This window comes from Hemicordylus capensis, chromosome 14, assembly GCF_027244095.1.
Source record: "Hemicordylus capensis ecotype Gifberg chromosome 14, rHemCap1.1.pri, whole genome shotgun sequence".
NCBI lineage: Eukaryota > Metazoa > Chordata > Lepidosauria > Squamata > Cordylidae > Hemicordylus > Hemicordylus capensis.
Window position 1 is genome coordinate 14586304 of NC_069670.1, and position 18505 is coordinate 14604808.

Below are 18505 nucleotides of genomic sequence, written 5' to 3' on the forward strand. Positions count from 1 at the left end.
GAGCTGCATTCATAAGCGTGGGGTGGGGGTGGGGGGGAGTGTCTGTTTTTCTCCCTGGTGTGTTAACACGGTCTACAAGGGTGAAGTCTTGTGAATATGGCATCTCCGGCGGCTGCCCCTTCTGTCTCTCGCTTGTACACAAGCGATTGGCAGGCTTCTAGAGGCAGAGCCGGTTTTAATTTGAAGGCTGACTCTGGGCCGTTTTCCCATGCCGGGCTCAGCCTGGGGACATGGCAGCAAAATCAAGGCGCAAGTGCCATTGAGCATATGCAGAATGCCTTGCCTTGACTGCTGTTTTTTTTTTTTTACCCAGTCCTCCTAGAAGGAGAGCTGGTCTTATGGTAGCAACCCATTGCTAAGCAAGGTCCTCCCATTTGAATAGGAGACTACATGTCAGCGCTGTAAGAAATTCCTCTTAGGGGAGGGAGCTGATCTGGGAAGAGCACCTGTATGCTTGCATGCAGAAGGTTCCAAGTTCCCTCCCTGTCATGGTCTGGCTCAGTAAAAGGCAGTTTCCTATGTTCCTATATACCCATGAAGCTTGAGTTGCCTTTGAGCTTTGCCTCTTGTGCTATTTCGGCATAAAGCTGCTACCTACTGAGGCAGAATGCTGGTCTCTCTAGCTCAGTACTGTCTACACTGGCTGGCAGCAGTTCTCCAGGGTTCCAGAGTATAGGCTTTCCCAGCCCTACCTAAAGATACCAGAAGCGCCTGCCAATATGGCCCCTGGGCAGGCGTTGTCCCGGGACCCCTGACCAATAAGCCAGACTCAGGTTACCTGGCCATTGCCTTAGGGAGCCCTTGTTCACAGAGAATAGAAAGCTGAAGAGGCATTTGTAATGCAAATGTTGGTTTTGCATTTTGTGGTGAGTAACTGGCACAGCGGGAAATAGCCTGACTACCAAGCCAGAGGTTGCTGGTTTGGATCCCCGCTAGTATGTTTCCCAGACTATGGGAAATGCCTCTATCGGGCAGCAGCGATATAGGAAGATGCTGAAAGGCATCACCTCACACTGTGCGGGAGGAGGCAATGGTCAACCCCTCCTGTATTCTGCCAAAAGACAACCACAGGGCTCTGTGGTCGCCAGGAGTTGACACTGACTCAACGGCACGCTTTACCTTAACCTGCTAACTTGGCAAAGAGGTACCTTTCAACGTGGCGATTCCGTTTTATTTAGCAGAGGGAGAGTAACTGGTTCTCTCCACCCCCAGCACAGTATCTCCAGTGACTGGTGCTGGTGTCTCTCTTATGTTTCTTTTTAGATTGTGAGTCCTTTGGGGACAGGGAGCCATCTTATCTTATTTATTATTTCTCTGTGTATACCGCCCTGAGCCATATTTGGAAGGGTGGTATAGAAATCTAAATAAATAAATACATAAATAAATAAAGGACTGGCAAGGAAGTTTACATCTAAGTTTAGTGGCAAAGCATGTGTCCTGTGGTTTCCAGGCTCAGCACCCCTGGGCATGGGCTGTACTCAGAGCATCTGCTTTGAATGCAAAAGGTCCCAGGTTCGAACCCTGACATCTCCAGACGAGCCTGCGGGAAACTCGTGCCTGAAACTCTGGAGAGCCCCTGCCAGCCAGTGCAGACTATCCTGCATTTGATGGGCTAAAGGTCAGACTCAGAAGGCAGCTTTCAACATTCACCTCGGATCGGGAAGCCACTCAGGTAGCAGGACAAGAGGGCTCCCCTTTTCGAGACCCTGGATTGCTGCCACTACTCAGAGTAGACCACACCAAGCCTGGCGGGCTGTAAGCTTGCCTCTGCTCCCTTCCTGTGTCTCTCTTCTGCTGATTAGCAAAAGCGACAGCTCGCTCTGAGAACATGATCTGCAGGGCTAGGTTCGAAGCCCCTCATTTTAGCAGTATCGGGCCGTGGTGACACACAGCTAGCAGCCGTCTGTGCTGACAGGGAGTGAACCGAAGCGGCTGTTAATGGCATCCCTCATCCCAGTCCTTACAGCGTGTTTTATGGCTTCCACCTCTTCCAAAAGAGCCTCTGTGGCTGGTTCTAGAAGAGCCGGAAAAATAATGGTATGCATTTAAAGGGGGGGGGAATCCAAGGGTCTGGCTCCACCGTGTAGCCCCCTCGCGGCTGCTCCCCATGCTGAAAGACCATGCTCATCAGCTCAAAGCAAAGCATGGTGACCTGTCTCACCGCCTTGCTGGAACTGAAGGAAGACTTCAGCTTGTTCAAAAGAAACCGGGATCTGCTCCCTGCACCAAAGGTGCTTCCAAAGTTGTGTGTGTAGAGGGGGGGAATCCGGAGCAATTGCCGGTGCATGTACCTATCTTTTCAGTCAGTGTACGTGTTCTTCTCGAAACGTGTGTTTTCTTCCTTGTGCATTAGAGTTACAGCATTTTGCTGCCTGCACACGCTGAAACGGAATCATTTTTTAAAAAAATAAACAAACATGTAAATATTTAATCAATAAATTCTATCATGTATTTATAAATAAATACATGATAACACATAGAACATGCAAAGGCTGCCATGTGTTAAGCTGGGCCCCTAGGTGCTCGACTACACTACCCATCATCCATTGCCCAGCCATATCCACAGACCCAAGGTTCGAGACCTCTGCCCCGGGGCTTCAGAACAGCTCCTGTTCATTTCAACAGGACATCCGTGAGAGAGCTTCCCACCGGATTGGACCCTGCCGCTGGCTTGCAAGGTGGAAAGCCGGTCTTGCGGCAGCAAGCACGAATTGTTCCCTTGACTAAGCAGGGCTTTCCTTGGTTTGCATTTGGATGGGTGACCACAGGTGAGCACTGTCTGCTGTAAAATACTCCCCTTTGGGTTCGGGGCCGTAGCTCAGTGTTAGAGAAGCCGTAAGGTCCCAGACGGTGTCCCTTGTAACAGGGATTCCCAGATGTTGACTACAGTACCCATCATCTCCAACTGCAGTGGCCTTTGGCTGGGGGCAATGGGGGTTGTAGTCAACAACGTCTGGGAGTCCCTGTTATAGGGAGCACAAGTCTCAGATTCAGTCCCTGGCAGCATCTCCAGGTAGGGCTGGAAAGGACCCTTGCCTGAAACCTTGGATGGCTGCTGCCGGTCCGTGCCGACAATACCGTGCTAGATGGACCAAGGGTCTGGCTTGGAATACGGCAGCTTCCTAGGTTCCCTGTGCCTTGAATGGTGCCCCAAACCCACTGCTTTGCCTCGCCTCGTGGGAGGGCTTCCTTCCTCCAAGGGGGCATTTAAAACACACGCCTCTTGAGAGGGCCGCTGTGGGCCACAAATGCATGCTGAACGATCTTGTGAACGTGTCCTTGGAGAGTACAAACGAGGCAATCTTGCCTGCTGGGTCTGGTTTTAACTACCGCCCCCCTCCCCACAATTGGCAGCCACGGTTGCCCTGGCAACCAATTGAACCTCCCAGGCCTAGGCTGCTGAGGTGAAAAAGACGATGCTGTATTTATCTCCCCCCCCACCACCACTCGCCATCTTCTCTCCCTCCCTGTCAGGGGCAAGTTCTGATCTCAGGGGGAGCCTCGTGTGTGCGGGGGCGTGTGGAAGCAGAACAGCAGTCGAGAGCGGCAGGCCTTTGATATCCACTGGCGCGTTGGAAATGGCTCCGCGTGGAGATAATGATACGAGGGACACACGTCATCCCCGGTCCCCACGATGCCTCCACGTTGCAGAACCGGAGGCGAAAAGCGGGTTTGTCTGAGCAAGGTGTAGAGGGCGCAGAGTTCAGGCCTCCAGGTAATGGCAGGCTGGGTCGTGAGGACGGAGCTGAGAGGCCGCGGTGGCCGCCGCGGTGGCGGGACACCCTCCAACGGGAACGCCCGTCCGTGCTCAGCATGAACTGCCACAGTCTGGAGGTGCAGGAAACGGAATAATTGTCCCAAAGTTGCTTCCCAAACATAACCTTGGGTCGTTTGGAATACACCGCTCTATTATATCGTGTCTCTTCTTTCCCTTCAGCAAGCTCAGGGCAGATTAAACATGTTTGTTATTTAATGTTACATAGGAAGCTGCCATATACTGAGTCAGACCATTGGTCCATCTAGCTCAGTATTGTCTTCACAGACTGGCAGCGGCTTCTCCAAGGTTGCAGGCAGGAATCTCTCTTGGCCCTATCTTGGAGATGCTGCCAGGGAGGGAACTTGGATCCTAGATGCTCTTCCCAGAGCGGCTTCATCCCCTGAGGGGAATATCTCCCAGTGCTCACACTTCTAATCTCCCTTTCATATGCAACCAGGGTGGACCCTGCTTAGCTCAGGGGACAAGTCATGCTTGCTACCACCAGACCAGCTCTCATCTGTGTTTGTTCGTTTTACCTCCATATTGTATGCAGCCTTTCCACGGGAATGCTCTCGAGAGAGCTCGCAATATATTTGCATGAGAACGTAAGAAAAGCCCTTCTGGATCAGGCCCATCTAGTCGAGCATCTTGTTTCACACAGTGGCCCACCGGATGCCTCCGGGAAGCCCACAGGCAAGAGCTGAGGGCATGACCTCTCCCCAACTCCAACTGCCGTTGAGAGGCATCCTGCCTCTGAGGCTGGAGGTGGCCTATAGCCACCAGACTAGTAGACATCGATAGACCTGACCTCCATGAATTTATCGAAACCCCTCTTAAAGCCATCCTGGCTGTGGGGATTCGAACCAGCAACCTCTGGCTTGGTAGTCAAGCTATTTCCTGCTGCCTCATGTATTCAGACAGGAAGGAGGCTTCAGCCAAGCTCCAAACAAAATGCAAAACCAACATTTGCATTACAAATGCCTCTTCTTTGGCTTTCTATTCTCTGTCAACAAGGGCTCCCTAAGGCAATGCCCAGGTAACCTGAGTCTGCGTGGATTCAAACCGGCAACCTTCTGCTTGTTAGTCAAGCATTTCCCCACTGTGCCACTTTAAGGTGGAACTCTGGCAGAGCGTACAGCTCTCAAATGAGTGAGCCAAGCTGGGTGGTGTGTAGAGGAAGGCAAACTTCCCTCTCCAAGCAACAAGGATCCTGGGTGGGGAACGTAAGCACAGCCCTGCTGGGTCAGGCCCAAGGCCTAGCTAGTCCAGCATCTTGATTCGCACAGCGTCCCACCAGATGCCTCTGGGAAGGGCAGGGGCACAGGGCATGCTCTCTTTCCTGCTGCTACTGCCCTGCAACTGGTTTTGGGAGACATCTTGCCTCTTTCTTTCCAGCACAAGGGGCAAGCTTTGAACGTGAGTGTGCTCGTCCATTGAGGGAGCGAAGTCAATGCCCTAGGAAGCTCTGAGCACTCACTCAGCCTGGAAGAGGCCAGGCCTGCTACTAAGAACTCCGTCCTGCTGCCTCTTGGTTGGTTGGTTCGTTCGTTCATTCATTCATTCATTCAATTTCTATACCGCCCTTCCAAAGATGGCTCAGGGTGGTTTACACAGAGAAATAAACCGTGCCTGCAAGGTTGCCCCTTGTAGTGGCAGTGAGATGGGTTTGGTGGGTTCTTTTTTGCCCCAGACAATGTCTAATATTGCGACTTCTGTGGGCTCCCTGTGTCAGAGTCAGACCCCCTCGTCCAACAATCCCGTCTCCACTCCGAACAACAAGACAGGCTCCTCCGGGCAGCCGTGAGCAGAGCCTCAGCCCTCCTAGAAGAACAAAGCCCCTAAAAAAACAGTACATCCCATAACCGCAGCTCTGGTCTCAAGAGTGTGCATGAGTAGGCAAAGCCTTGTATTGTGTTGCCTCCTGAAGATCGAGAGAGAGGCCTCTTGCTGAGGCTGTAGCTCACTGGCGAAGCATTAGCTTTGCCTGCAGGAGGGTCGCAGGTTCAATCTCTGGCAGCATTTCCAGGAAGGCCTGGGAAGCATAAAGGAACCTAGGAAGTTGCCTTGCACTGAGTCAGACGGTTGGTTCCTCTAGCTCAATAAGTGGTGATGAAGCCAGTAGCAGCAATGCGATCACCTTTAAAATAAAATAATAAAAACCCACACACTTATATCCCGCTCTTCCTCCAACGAACCGAGAGCAGTGTACATGGTTATGTTTATCCTCACAACAACCCTGTGTGGTAGGCTAGGCTGAGGGATACATGACTGGGTCAGAGTCACCCAGTGAGTTTCATGGCTGGGCGGGGATTAGAACTCGGGTCTCCGCGGTCCTCGTCCAACTCTCTAACCACCACACCACACCAGTGGGGCAGACATGGCTGAAAACCACTATGGTCGTTCGTCCCCGGAGATGACCATTATTTGTGGGCCTAGTTTATGGACTAAAGTGGACAGGCTTCTTTGGATTTCATTCCACTCTTCCAGTTCAGCATTCCCGCATGAGGAGTGAAGTAAGCCCTTCCATGAGCGAAAGACATTTCCTGCGCAAGGCAAGGGCGTCTTTGGCTCCAACCTACTATACAGAGAGATACAATCCCTGATGTGTGCACACATCCCAGACTGACACTGATAAATGGTCTCCTTATGCCAACTTTGGGCTGCCCTTGATATCTAGTACTAGTTTTCTTGGCTAGTGATAGGACATTAATCAGCACCCTTTCCCCCCTGCTTTTCAAAGTGATGGGAATTCTTATGTTCGGCAGAAGAGCCCCTAAAAAACTCACGGTGGTGACCCATATTTGCAGTTTGACAAAGCGCTTGAGGGTTTCCTCTGGAATCCTGATTAGTTCGCACAACTGCTTGGGGGCTGAGCTACGGAAGAAAGGAAAATAAGCTAATTTCTGCCCAGGGCTTCATCGGAGTGATCTTCAGGGTCTGTTTTCAGCCTGAGCTGTTCTTATTACAAGCAAGGTAATAAGTCTTTATGAACTTAGAGAATTCCCTGCCACCAGATGTGGTGATGGCTTCTTAAAAGAATGAGGCAACTTCATGGAACTCCTTGGGCCTGTTGGCCAATTAGCTGAGCCTTCCTTTTTGGAGGAAATAATAACCCCCTGTTAGCTGTTGGGCTAGATGCTGGGATCAGCCTCATTTGGTCACCTCACAGCCCACAAGAGACAGTGACCTCTGCTGTGCTTTGCTCTACAAATTTCCACTTCCGCAGAGCCCCAGAAGAGGCAGACCTTTGGCCGTCTGATGCAGGAAGGAAATTCTTACTGAGCATGTGCAAAGTGCATTTCCCCTCACTGCTGGGTCACCAGCCAGTGGCTACAGTATGTATTTGGGTTTAAAGGGTATAGTTTCCAGGCCAGAGAGTGTGGCATCATTGCCTAGATTCCCTGGTGCATCTCTCTTTAGTAATTTAGGAGAGAAGAGCCGGTTGTGAGGTAGTGAGCGTGAAGTGTCCCCTTTGCTAAGCAGGGCCTGCCCTGGTTTGCATTTGGTGGGGTGACGACACTTGAATGCTGTCTGCTGTAAAATAGTCCCCTTAGTGGATGGCACCTTAGCTCAGTGACAAGCATCTGCGTTGCATGTAGAAGGTGATGAGATGCTAGAGATGCTCCCTGGTAGCATCTCTAGGTAGGTCTGGGAACGACCCCTGCCTGAAACCTCGGAGAAGCTGCTGCCAGTCCGTGCAGACAATCCTGAGGATCAAGGGTATAAGGCAGCCTCCTGCGTTCCTCATCCTTGATTCCCAATTTCCCTGAGCGACATCTCTACCGTGAATATCCCTTCAGGTGGTCCTCAATTCCTGAATTTTTGCAGGCTGTGGGTCCCGATATACCGTGCTTTCCAGAGAGTGGAAAGACAGCTCTCTTCCTTGGGGGGCCTCCGGTCTGGATATTGACACAAGAGAAGGAAGGGAGGGGGATTGGAGGCGGAGGTAAACAGCAGAAGATGATGCGATTATTTTTTCATTATGCATACTTAAGCTTAGTTACGGTAGGAGATGGAGATTACGGGATTGTGCCTTAGGCTTCTCGGAGAAGAGAGGGCATTGCGCGAGGAAGAGAGGTCTTTGTGAAAGGAGCGTATCCATACAGGGTATAGAAGCCCAGCTTCTTAAATCCTGGAGGCTTGGGGGAGGGGGGGCGTTGATGGTGGTGGGTTTTTGGGGGGGTCGGGTGTGTTTCCATCTTTGCTGTCTGCAGCAGTCAAAGAACACCAGCAAAGCATCACCTGTTTCCGTGCAAAATGAAATGGGTACTGAATGCTACGGAACCCTGAGTGCCAAAGAGAATAGAAGGGGACGTCACAGCCCTGCTGGATCAGGCCAAGGTCTTACTAGTCCAGCATCCTGCTTGGCTCACCAGATGCTTCCAGGGAACCCCCCAGGCAGGAGACGAAGGCAGGCCCTCTCTCCCGCGGGTTGCTCCCCTGCATCTGGGACTCAGAGGTGTCCTGCCTGAAGCCTCTATCCACCCAGACTAGTTCCCATGGATAGACCTGTCTGGATTTGGCTAAGTCCCTTTCAGAGCCATCCAAGCTGGTAGCCATCACCACCTCCCGTGGCATTCCATAGAATGAGGTTTTCTGTGGAATGTCGGACCTGACCTCTGTCACTCATGTGTTGGTAGCATCCAGATTGGACTACTGCAATGTGCTCTACGTGGGGCTGCCCTTGAAGACGGTTCGGAAGCTTCAGTTGGTCCAGAATGCTGCTGTAAGGATGCTTGTGGGTGCAAGTCACTTCATGAGCATCACACCCATCCTTCAGCAGCTTCATTGGCTACCAGTCCCCTTCTGGTCTAGATTCAAGGAGCTGGTCTTGACCTTTGAAGCTCTACATGGCTTGGGGCTGGGGTACCTGTACCGCATTTGCCTATATAAACCTGCCAGGGCCCTCCGCTCATCATCTCAGGCCCTGCTCATAGCCCCACCACTGACAGAGATCCATTTGGTGGGGACTAGAGACAGGGCCTTTTTGGTGGTGGCCCCTCGGCTTTGGAACACTCTCCTTGAAGAGCTTTGCCATGCTCCCTCCCTCAGTGTTTTTAAAAAAACAACTTAAAACACATCTTTTAAAAGAGGCCTTTTAATGCTCCATTTTTTGTTATCTAGGAACATAGGAAGCTGCCATATACTGAGTCAGACACTTGGTCGATCTAGCTCAGTATTGTCTACACAGACTGGCAGCGGCTTCTCCAAGGTGGCAGGCAGGAATCTCTCTCAGCCCTATCTTGGAGATGCTGCCAGGGAGGAACTTGGAACCTTGATGCTCTTCCTGGAGCAGCTCCATCCCCTAAGGATGGTAGCATATAGCCAACACGACTGGTAGCTATTGACAGATTTATTCTCCATGGATTTTCTAATCCCCTCTTACAGGCATCTTGGCTAATGTGAGCCCTTTCGGGACAGGGGACCATTTATTTAAGTATTATTTATTTTTCTTTGTAAACCGCTTTGTGAACTTTGCTTGAAGAACAGTATATAAATATTCGCCGTAATGGCCATAACTTCTGGGGCCTGTGAATACCAATTTCTGACTCTGCAATGTTGGGAGAATATTTTCCTCTGCTTCCCCATCAGCAGGGGCTGTGGGCGCTGTCCACAGTGCTGAATCTACAGCGTGTGGTGTGCAGAACAGACAGTGCACCGCACACACTAAAAGTAGGGTCTCTCTAAGGCAGCGGTTCCCAGCTTGTGGTGGCACTCCAGACGCTGTCGAACTAGAACTTCCATCTGGGGAGGATGGGAGTTGTAGTTCGACAACCTCTGGAGTACCACTGCTTGTGCTAGGTGGTTCCCAAGCTAAATGCTAACTTATCCCCTGCTAACTGGGCAAAGAGGCACCTTTTTAACATGGTGGTTCTCTTTATTTAGCAGGGGGAGAGTAACTGGCCCTCTCCACCCCCAGCACGGCATTCCTCCAGTGACTGTCGCTGGTGTCTATCTTGTGTGTGTTTTTAGATTGTGAGCCCTTTGGGGACAGGGAGCCATCTTATTCATTCATTCATTCATTCATTCATTCATTTATTTATTTATTTATTATTTCTCTGTGTAAACCACCCTGAGCCATTTTTGGAAGGGCAGTATAGAAATCAAATTAATAAACAAACAAACAAACAAACAAATAAATAATGAGTGCAACGAGGTACGGCATTAGAGGCCTGTTATTGGGTTTCTTGGCTCCCTAAATTCCCCTTCAAACCATCTACCGCAGGGCAATCCCCCAGCACTGATGGTGACTGCAGCACTGGGAGAGGGTTAGGGTGCCAGTATGTTTTTCCTAACAGGGCAAATGGAGGGAGATTACATCAGGAATATTGTAGTGGGGGGAGAAAGTTAAATGCCCTTTCCTCCAGCACTGCGGACTCAGTCCAAATCGGAATCCTATCTGCAGCTAATTTGAAGGAAATTAAGAGACGGGATTTCTCCGGCAGTTCATCCAGTTAGGAACACAGGAACATTATAGGAAGCGGCCATATTCTGTTGATCTCACTCAGTATTGTCTACCCAGACTTCTCCGAGGTTGCAGGCAGGATTCTCTCTCGGCCCTATCTTGGAGATGCTGCCAGAGAAGGAAATGGAAACCTAGATGCTCTTCCCAGAGCGGCTCCATCCCCTGAGGGGAATATCTAACAGTGCTCACGCATGTAGTCTCCCTTTCATATGCAACCAGGGCGGACCCTGCTTAGCTAAGGGGACAAGTTCATTCTTGCTACCACCGGACCAGCTCTCCTCTCCTATTTTTAAGGAAATTAAGAGATGGGATATTTCTGTTGGTTCATACAGTTAGGAACATAGGAAGCTGCCATATTCTGAGTGAGACCCTTGGTCCACCTAGCTCAGTATTGTCTACACAGGCTGGCAGCAGCTTCTTCAAGGTTGCAGGCAGGAATCCCTCTCAGCCCTATTTTGGAGATGCTGCCAGGGAGGGAACTTGGAACCTAGATGCTCTTCCCAGAGCAGGCCCATCCCCTAAGGGGAATATCTTACAGTGCTCACGCATGTAGAATATCTTACAGTGCTCACGCATTCATATGCAACCAGGGAGGACCCTGCTTAGCTAAGGGGACAAGTCATGCTTTCTGGCACAAGACCAGCTCCCTTTACATAAGTACATAGCTGCTTTATACTGATCCAGACCCTTGGTCCATCTAGCTCAGGACTGACTGACTGATTTATCATAAAACCCACCCCAAGGTGGTTTACAAAAGTAAAAATACAATAGAACTCCATAAAAATATTAAAATCAATTGAAAACAATTAAAACACCAAAAAGCAGCCGCCGCCATAGAAGGACATAGACGGAACATCAGGAGAGCAGAGAGACTGGCTACCCCTAAGGGGTAAAAGCCTGGACAGATTTTTAAAAGGTTGTATATGGTCTTTAAAAGCAGCCACAGACATCAGAGAACAGGCACCTATTGTAGTGTCTTCTCTGGAAACGGTTCTCCAGGGCTGCAGACAGCGTTCTTTCCCAGCCTTACCTGGAGATGCCAAATGCAGAATACTTCTTGCAGAATATTTATATCCTGTGACAAAATTCTCAGTGGTTTACATAGCAGTACATAAATCTATAAATTATAAGATGGTTTTCTGTTCCAAAAGGTTTCACAGTCCAAAAAAGTGATACAAAGGAGACATCAGCAACAACCACTAGAAATATGCTGTGCTCGGTTGACTTGGGAGAATTGCTCTCCCCCGCTAAATATAAGAGGGGCACCTCCTGAAGTGTGTCGCTTTGCCCAGTTAGCAGAAGGTCTGTGGCCTAGCTGTTAGGGATGTTTGAACTGATTTGAATTCAAAAAGATTTGACTTGAATCTGGCTGATTCAAATCCAAATCGAAGCACCCTGGCCACATTCCAATTGGCCAGATTCCAACTGGCATCAATTCAGTGACCGTTTAGGGACATTTTGGCACCTTTTAAAAACCATTCAGGTGCCCTGCTTGGTCAAAAAAGCTGCCAAAATAGGGCAAATCAATTTTAATTTGCATGGAGTCAGCTTGTTTGGGGTTGAATTGACCAGTTTTGATTCGGATTCGAATCGAATCGAATCTGGAAATTTAATTTGTTCACCTCCCTACAAGTTATACTATTTCTTCATGTGAGTCCCCACTTGTGGGGTGCCAACAGAGCAACCTAGACACATGTTGGCAACTTCAGTCAGTCCGCACAGTCCTATGTATGTCTGTTTGACACTCAGCCCCCACTGTGTTCAGTGGGGCTTACTTCTTAGGTAAGTGTGCATTCGATTGCAGCTGTTGAGAACCAGCCCCCTTGAGCTGTGGATGTTGGTTGGCTGCTTCAGGACGGGGCTTCGTTCCGTAGTACAGCACCTGATCTTTTCATGCAGAAGTCCTCAAGCTCAATCTCTGGCTCCTGCAGGTGGGGCTGGGAAAGACCCCTGCCTGAAACCCCGGAGAGCTGCTGCAAGTCCGTGCAGACAATATTGAGCTCGACGGGCCAAGGGTCTGACTCAGTAGAAGGCAGCTTCATAGCTCCATCGGAAGCATCTTTAGCTCAGTAGTGAAGCCTCTGCTTTGCGTAGAAATCCCCAAGTTCATTCCCTGGCAGCATCTCTGGTAAAGCTGGAAAATGCCACTGCGTGAGAGGCCCGGGTGGTCTGACTGGGTGGACGCTAGCTTTGTAGGTTAAGTTCTCTGGCCTTGGCTTTGGCGTGTGGCTTTAATTGCTTGTGGCACCCAAACTATCCCATTGAGTCAGGCACTGACAACGGCTGCCTGCTTGCTGCAGACTATAATCAGCCTGTCTGCGCTCATTAATTTCTTGAATTTCCATTCTTCCTTTCCTCCAGTGAGCCCAGAAGCATCATGGGTGCGTAGGGAGAGGACAGGATGCGTGAAGCATCTCTTCCTCCTGTAGGAACCTGCCCAAGTTTTTGCAGCGACACCTGAGGCTTTGTTCAGATGTTCAGCAGGTGCAGATGGGGCCTTCTCAGGCGCCCAGATTCTGCCATGTTGGGGTGCATTTGCCTGGCTTCATGCCCCAAACCCAACACTTCAGCTGCTAAACCACACAGACGGGATGGACTGTTGAATACATTTGTACTATCTAGTCCATAGCATTGGAGGAGATGGTTAAGCCAGCAATAAAAGGTTCGTTCCATATCCAGCACCACTGCTCTTGATGCATGCTTAAGAGTTTTTAAATCTGCATTAGTGACGGCGAATACGGATCCAAGAATTGGCTATCCAGCCAAAGCTACACTGGCTGCCGATAGGTTTCCGGGCAAAATACAAGGTGCTAGTTAGAACCTATAAAGCCCTAAACAGCTGGGGCCCCGGGTATTTAAGAGAACGTCTTCTTCGTCATGAACCCCACCGCCTGTTGAGATCATCAGGAAAGGTCCATCTGCAGTTGCCACCAGTTTTTCTGGTGGCTACTCGGGGACGGGCCTTCTCCGCTGCTGCCCCAAAGCTTTGGAACATGCTCCCTGCCGAAATAAGAGCCTCCCCATCTCTGACAACTTTAAAAAATTCTTTAAAGGTGCATTTGTTCACCCAGGCTTTTAATTAAATATTGATTTAATAGTTTTAACATTGTTTTGTTTTAAAATTTTAAATGGTTGTAATGTTTTAACTTTTCCTGTTGTCATTTATTTTGTTTTAACTAATGCTTTGACTTTTTCCGTTGTCATTTATTTTGTTTTAACTAACGTTTTGGCTTTCCCCTTGTCATTTGTTTTGTTTTAACTAATGTTTTGACTTTCCCTGTTGCCATTTATTTTGCTTTGTTGCAAACCGCACAGAGACCTAAGTTTTGGGCGGTTTAAAAATATGTGTTAAATAAAACAAAACGAACAAATTATTCACCTGCTCCTTACCCAGTATAAGGTCTTCTCTAGTGTGTGTTCTCTGAAGCCACCTTTTACTGAGTCAGGCTCTTGGTCCAACTAGTTCGTTGTTGTCTACACTGACGGGCAGCAGCTCTCTGACTGGGTGCCTTTAGCAGCCATACCTGGAGATGCCAAGGATTTCAGATGGCGTCCGTCTCCATGAATAGCAAGTGCCCTGCTATCCGTCTATTGCCCCTCTCCACCCAGGTAATCTGTGCTGCTTGTACTTCCCTGTTCTCTCTGTGGCCTTTAGACAAACCTTCTCCACAGCCACAGATGCCTCAGCCATCTTTCCACCACCCAGACATATATTTTTAAAAACTCCTCCCTCCCTCCCAGGCCTCTGGCCTTCTCCTTTTCTCTCCCCCCACCCAGTCTCTTCCACTCTTCTTGTTTATAATCCAGCCTCACCCTGTGCCTGTCACTTTAAGTGGCGCAGCGGGGAAATGCTTGACAAACAAGCAGAAGGTTGCCGGTTTGAATCCCCGCTGGTATGTTTCCCAGATTATGGGAAGCACCTCTATCGGGCAGCAGTGCGATCTAGGAAGATGCTGAAAGGCATCACCTCATACTGTGCGGGAGGAGGCAATGGTAACCCCTGCTGACTTGGCAAAGATGCATCTTTTAATGTGGTGATTCTCTATTTAGCAGGGGGAGAGTGGCTGGCCCTCTCCACCCCCAGCACAGCACCTCCAGTGACTGTGCTGGTGGTGTCTATCTGATGTTACTTTTTTAGATTGTGAGCCCTTTGGGGACAGGGATCCATCTTATCTTATTTATTATTTGTCTGTGTAAACCACCCTGAGCCATTTTCGGAAGGGTGGTATAGAAATAAAATAGAGTAAAATAGAGTAGAGTAAAATAAAATAAAATAAAATAAAATAAAATAAACCCCTCCTGTATTCTACCAAAGACAACCACAGGGCTCTGTGGGTGCCAGGAGTCGAAATCAACTTGATGGCACACTTTACCTTCACCTTAACCCTGTGCCTACCCTCTTCACCATCTCTACCCTTGCTTCCATCTCCGTTTTGATTCCAGGAGTAGCCCCCTGGGCTGATCTCCGGCCCCCTTTCTTTGGCGAGCTGGAGCGCTGGTCTGGTGGCAGTAGCAAGCATAAATGGTGCCCTTCGCCAAGCGGGGTACGCCCTGGTTGCATTTGAATGAGAGATTCCATGTGTGAGCGCTGTAGGGGATGGGAGGAGCACCTGCCTGCTTGCCTGCAGAAGGTCCTTCCCAGTTCCCTCCCTGGCAGCATCTCCAAGATCGGGCTGAGAGAGAGACTCCTGCCTGTAGCCTTGGAGAAGCCGCTGCCAGTCTGTGAAGACAATACTGAGCTAGATAGACCAAGGGTCTGATGTCAGGAAGACTATGGCAGCTTCCTACATGACATATGGGGCCATAGCTCAGTGGTAGAGCATCTGCTTTGCATGTTTTTTTAGGAGAGGAGATCTGGTCTTGTGCTAGCAAGCATGACTTGTCCCCTTAGCTAAGCAGGGTCCACCCTGGTTGCATATGAAAGGGAGACTAGAAGTGTGAGCACTGGGAGAGATTCCTCTTAGGGGATGATGGAGCCCCTCTGGGAAGAGCATCAAACGTTCCAAGTTCCCTGCCTGGCAGCATCTCCAAGATAGGGCTGAGTGCGATTCCTGCCTGCAACCTTGGGAGAAGCCGCTGCCAGCCTGGTTCAATGATACCGACCGAGCTAGATGGACCAAGGGTCTGACTCGGCAGAAAGCAGCTTCCGATGTCCCTGTGACACTTGGTTGACAGGGAAAGAGGGAGAGAGAAAAGGAGGGCTGAGATGGCACGGGGAAAGAATGGATGGCATGCTGTCTCTTGTGCCAGGAACACGGAACCGGGCGTGTGAGCGTTGCTAGGCAACCCCAACCGGCGCCTGTAGCACACGGTGTTGCTTTGACAGGTGACGGGTGCCTTGACTGTCACTGGAACAAACACGGAGAGACTTCGCAAAGGAAGAAGGGTCCTTCTCTGTCTGTCTGGGGGGTCAGCTGGTTAGAACTGAGAAACATCAGTAGACAAGGGAGAGCAGAGCCCGGGGGAATTGCAGGTCACCGCTCAAAGGCCCTGCACGTGGCGTTTGCCTTCAATTATTTCACTACTAGTTGGGAGCCGACGGATTTAGGAAGCGGCCTCCTACTGAGCCCGACCACCTGTCCATGCAGCTCAGGACTGTCCGCACTGACTGGCAGCAGCCCTCCGAGGTTTCAGGCAGGAGTCTTCACCAGCCCTACCTGGGGAGATGCTGCCAGGGACTGAGCCTGAGATCTTCCGCATAGCTGCCTTGCAGAGAGTCAGACCATTGGGCCGTCTAACTCAGTGTTACCTACCCTGACTGGCAGCGGCTCTCCTGGATTTCAGACAGAGGTCCTTCCCACTCCTTCCTGGAGATGCTGCCAGGGATGGGGCTGGGACCTTCTGTGTGCAAAGCCGACTCCCTACCACTAAGCTATGGCCCCATTCCCATAATTCAAGGCTCCCGGAGGGCATCTAGAAGAAGACTAAATGAGGGTCCCCCAGAAAGGGTTGTGGACAACAAGGAGGTTGTGCAGCTGTTGTTTTGGTCAGGAAAACGTGTTGCATAATTTCTTATTAACTTTGCCACCTTTGCGAAGTTCTGCATACTTTTTTTTTGGGGTGTGTGTGTGTGTGTGTGTGTGTGTGTGTGTGTGTGTGTGTATGGAGGCATACTGTCCTGTTTGTGCTTGGCTCGGTGTCATCTCTGTGCAAGGTGTTTTGGAAAGGCTAAGAGGACAGGTATCTGCCCAGATGTGCTCACAATCTAAATTTAGCATAGGTTGAGGGCAGAGGAAAGGGGAAGAAATGGAGGCCCGAGGCAAAGCGGGGAAAGGATGTACTTTGCCTTCAGTTGCTAAAACAAGGGCCTGGTTTGCCAAATCTTAGTTCGGTGTGGGGGTGGCCAACATTAGCAGTGACTGTGTGAACCCAAACCTAGGCGGTTTATGGCCCGAGAGGAATCTGAGAGCCCCACCCTGGCACGGGTTGACACTCACACTAATGTTGGTAACCCACAGAAAAAAAACCCAGATGTGGACGGTTGTGTGAACCAGGCCAAAGTGTTAGGTTTCGGTGAGGTTTGGGGACCAAGGGGTTATGCTCAAGGCTGTATGGAAAAGGCGACCTTAGAGGAGCCCTGCGAGATGAGGTGCTGACCATAAGGGCTAGATACTTGTTTTTTAAATGGAGCTTTTCAGCAAATTTATGTTCTGAATCCAGCTAGTGGCCCTCGCCACACATTTTGTAGCCGCTAATCCCAGTGGGAGCCTCCTAATGGCACAGTGAGGAAATGACTTGACTAGCAAGCCGGTTCGAATTGCCGCTGGTGTGTTTCCCAGATGATGGGAAACTCCAATATTGTGCAGCAGCGATCTAGGGAGATGCTGAAAGGCGTCATCTCATATTGCGTGGGAGGAGGCAATGGTCAACCCCTCCTGTATTCTACCAAAGACAACCACAGGGCTCAGTGATTGCCAGGAGTCAACACCGTAATGGGAATTTGCCAGGACAAATTTGCCGACAAACAAATTTGCCGACATAGAGGTTGCCAGGAGTCGAAACCATAATGGGAATTTGCAAGGGCAGGTGTGTGGCAGAGGAGGCCCGCAGCTGTGGGAAAGCATCCCTGCGGTAGAGGCATCTCTCCGCGGAAAGGCTGCCTTGAACTACAGGTGCCGGGGACGGAGCCTTGCAAGCACAGCTAGCAACAGGGAGGAGACCTGTCAGGCCGTGGGTGGTTCTGGCGCACGCCGCAGCACTAGGGGCTCTGAGCCAGCAGGGCTCCCCCCCCCCGATTCCGCATCCCTGATTTTGAGATGATCTCTCCGAAGATCCCGAGTGACTCACTCCGTTTGGCTGCTTCCTGCAGGCCTGCTTGTTCCTGAGAAGATGCTCTGGGTAGGGTGCCATCTGGTGCCAAAGGAAAATGGAGGCACCGGGGTCCGGGGGGGGTGGGTGGGGGTGGCACACCAAGGGAAATGGCTGGGTTATTCATTCCGCCCCCTTCGTGGCAACTGCTTGATGGCTGGGAACTTCCTTGAGATGCTGAGGAGAGGTGGGGAAGGGGAAGAGAGAGCTCTTGGAGGGAGGGAGGGAAAAGGCATGGGGCCAAAGAGCTGGTGGATGTCAGAAAACAGATCCCCACCGTCTCTCTCCAGGTGAGAGCTTTGGAGAGCAAGGAGAAGCTCATCCCCACCCCTCCCCTGTACCCCAAAAGCAGTATTGGGAGGATTGCTGGTCTGGTGGTAGCAAGCGTGAATCGTCCTCTTGGCTAAGCAGGGTCTGCCCTGGCTTGCATTTGGATGGGAGTCGGCCGTGTGAGCGCTGTACGATATCCCCCTTAGGGGCTGTAACTGAGTGAAAGAGTACCTGCTTCCTTGCAGAGAGACTCCTGTCTGTAACCTTGGAAAAGCTGCTGCCAGTCTGTGTAGATAGCTTTGAGCTAGAGGGACCAAGGGCCTGACTCGGTATGTGGCAGCTTCCTGTGAGCATTTAAAGTGTGTCAAAGGCTGCTGTCTTCTCCTAACGGTGCTTTTAGCAATTAAGGACATAAATTTGATTTGGTCCATTGGGTAATTTAAAAGTGGGGTATAAATGAATGCATGAATCACGTAGATGTTTGCTCCCCAGTAGCTTACCATCTAAACTAGACAAATCCCAAGGGAACTTGTGGGGTGGGGGAGAGAGAGAGAGAGAGACGGATAGAGAGGTAAAAACATGGGTGAAGGCCATGACAAAGCTTGGCTACAGATATGTGAAAGCCTTGAAAAAACCAGTTGCCCCCCCCTTGGGGGGGACCAGTTTTTTCCAGTTAAAAAAAGGGGGGTGAAACCTTCCTCCCC

At 50.4% G+C, this 18505-nt stretch overlaps 1 protein-coding gene across 6 annotated transcripts in view; it reads left to right on the forward strand.

The window, feature by feature from the left end:
* The window catches only part of LOC128336998 (protein cornichon homolog 2), a 73854-nt gene that overhangs the window by 7154 nt on the left and 48195 nt on the right, over positions 1-18505 (forward strand). Inside the window, exon 1 of one of the 6 annotated variants that reach the window (XM_053277408.1) lies at positions 3436-3670. The exons of 4 other annotated variants lie outside the window; for them this stretch is intronic. In XM_053277408.1, coding sequence (XP_053133383.1) covers positions 3635-3670 — 36 coding nt within the window. In that variant the 5' untranslated portion in view covers positions 3436-3634. Of the gene's footprint in view, positions 1-3435; positions 3671-3775; positions 3835-18505 lie in introns of those variants that run through there. One more of the 6 variants, XM_053277409.1, reaches the window with a different exon arrangement.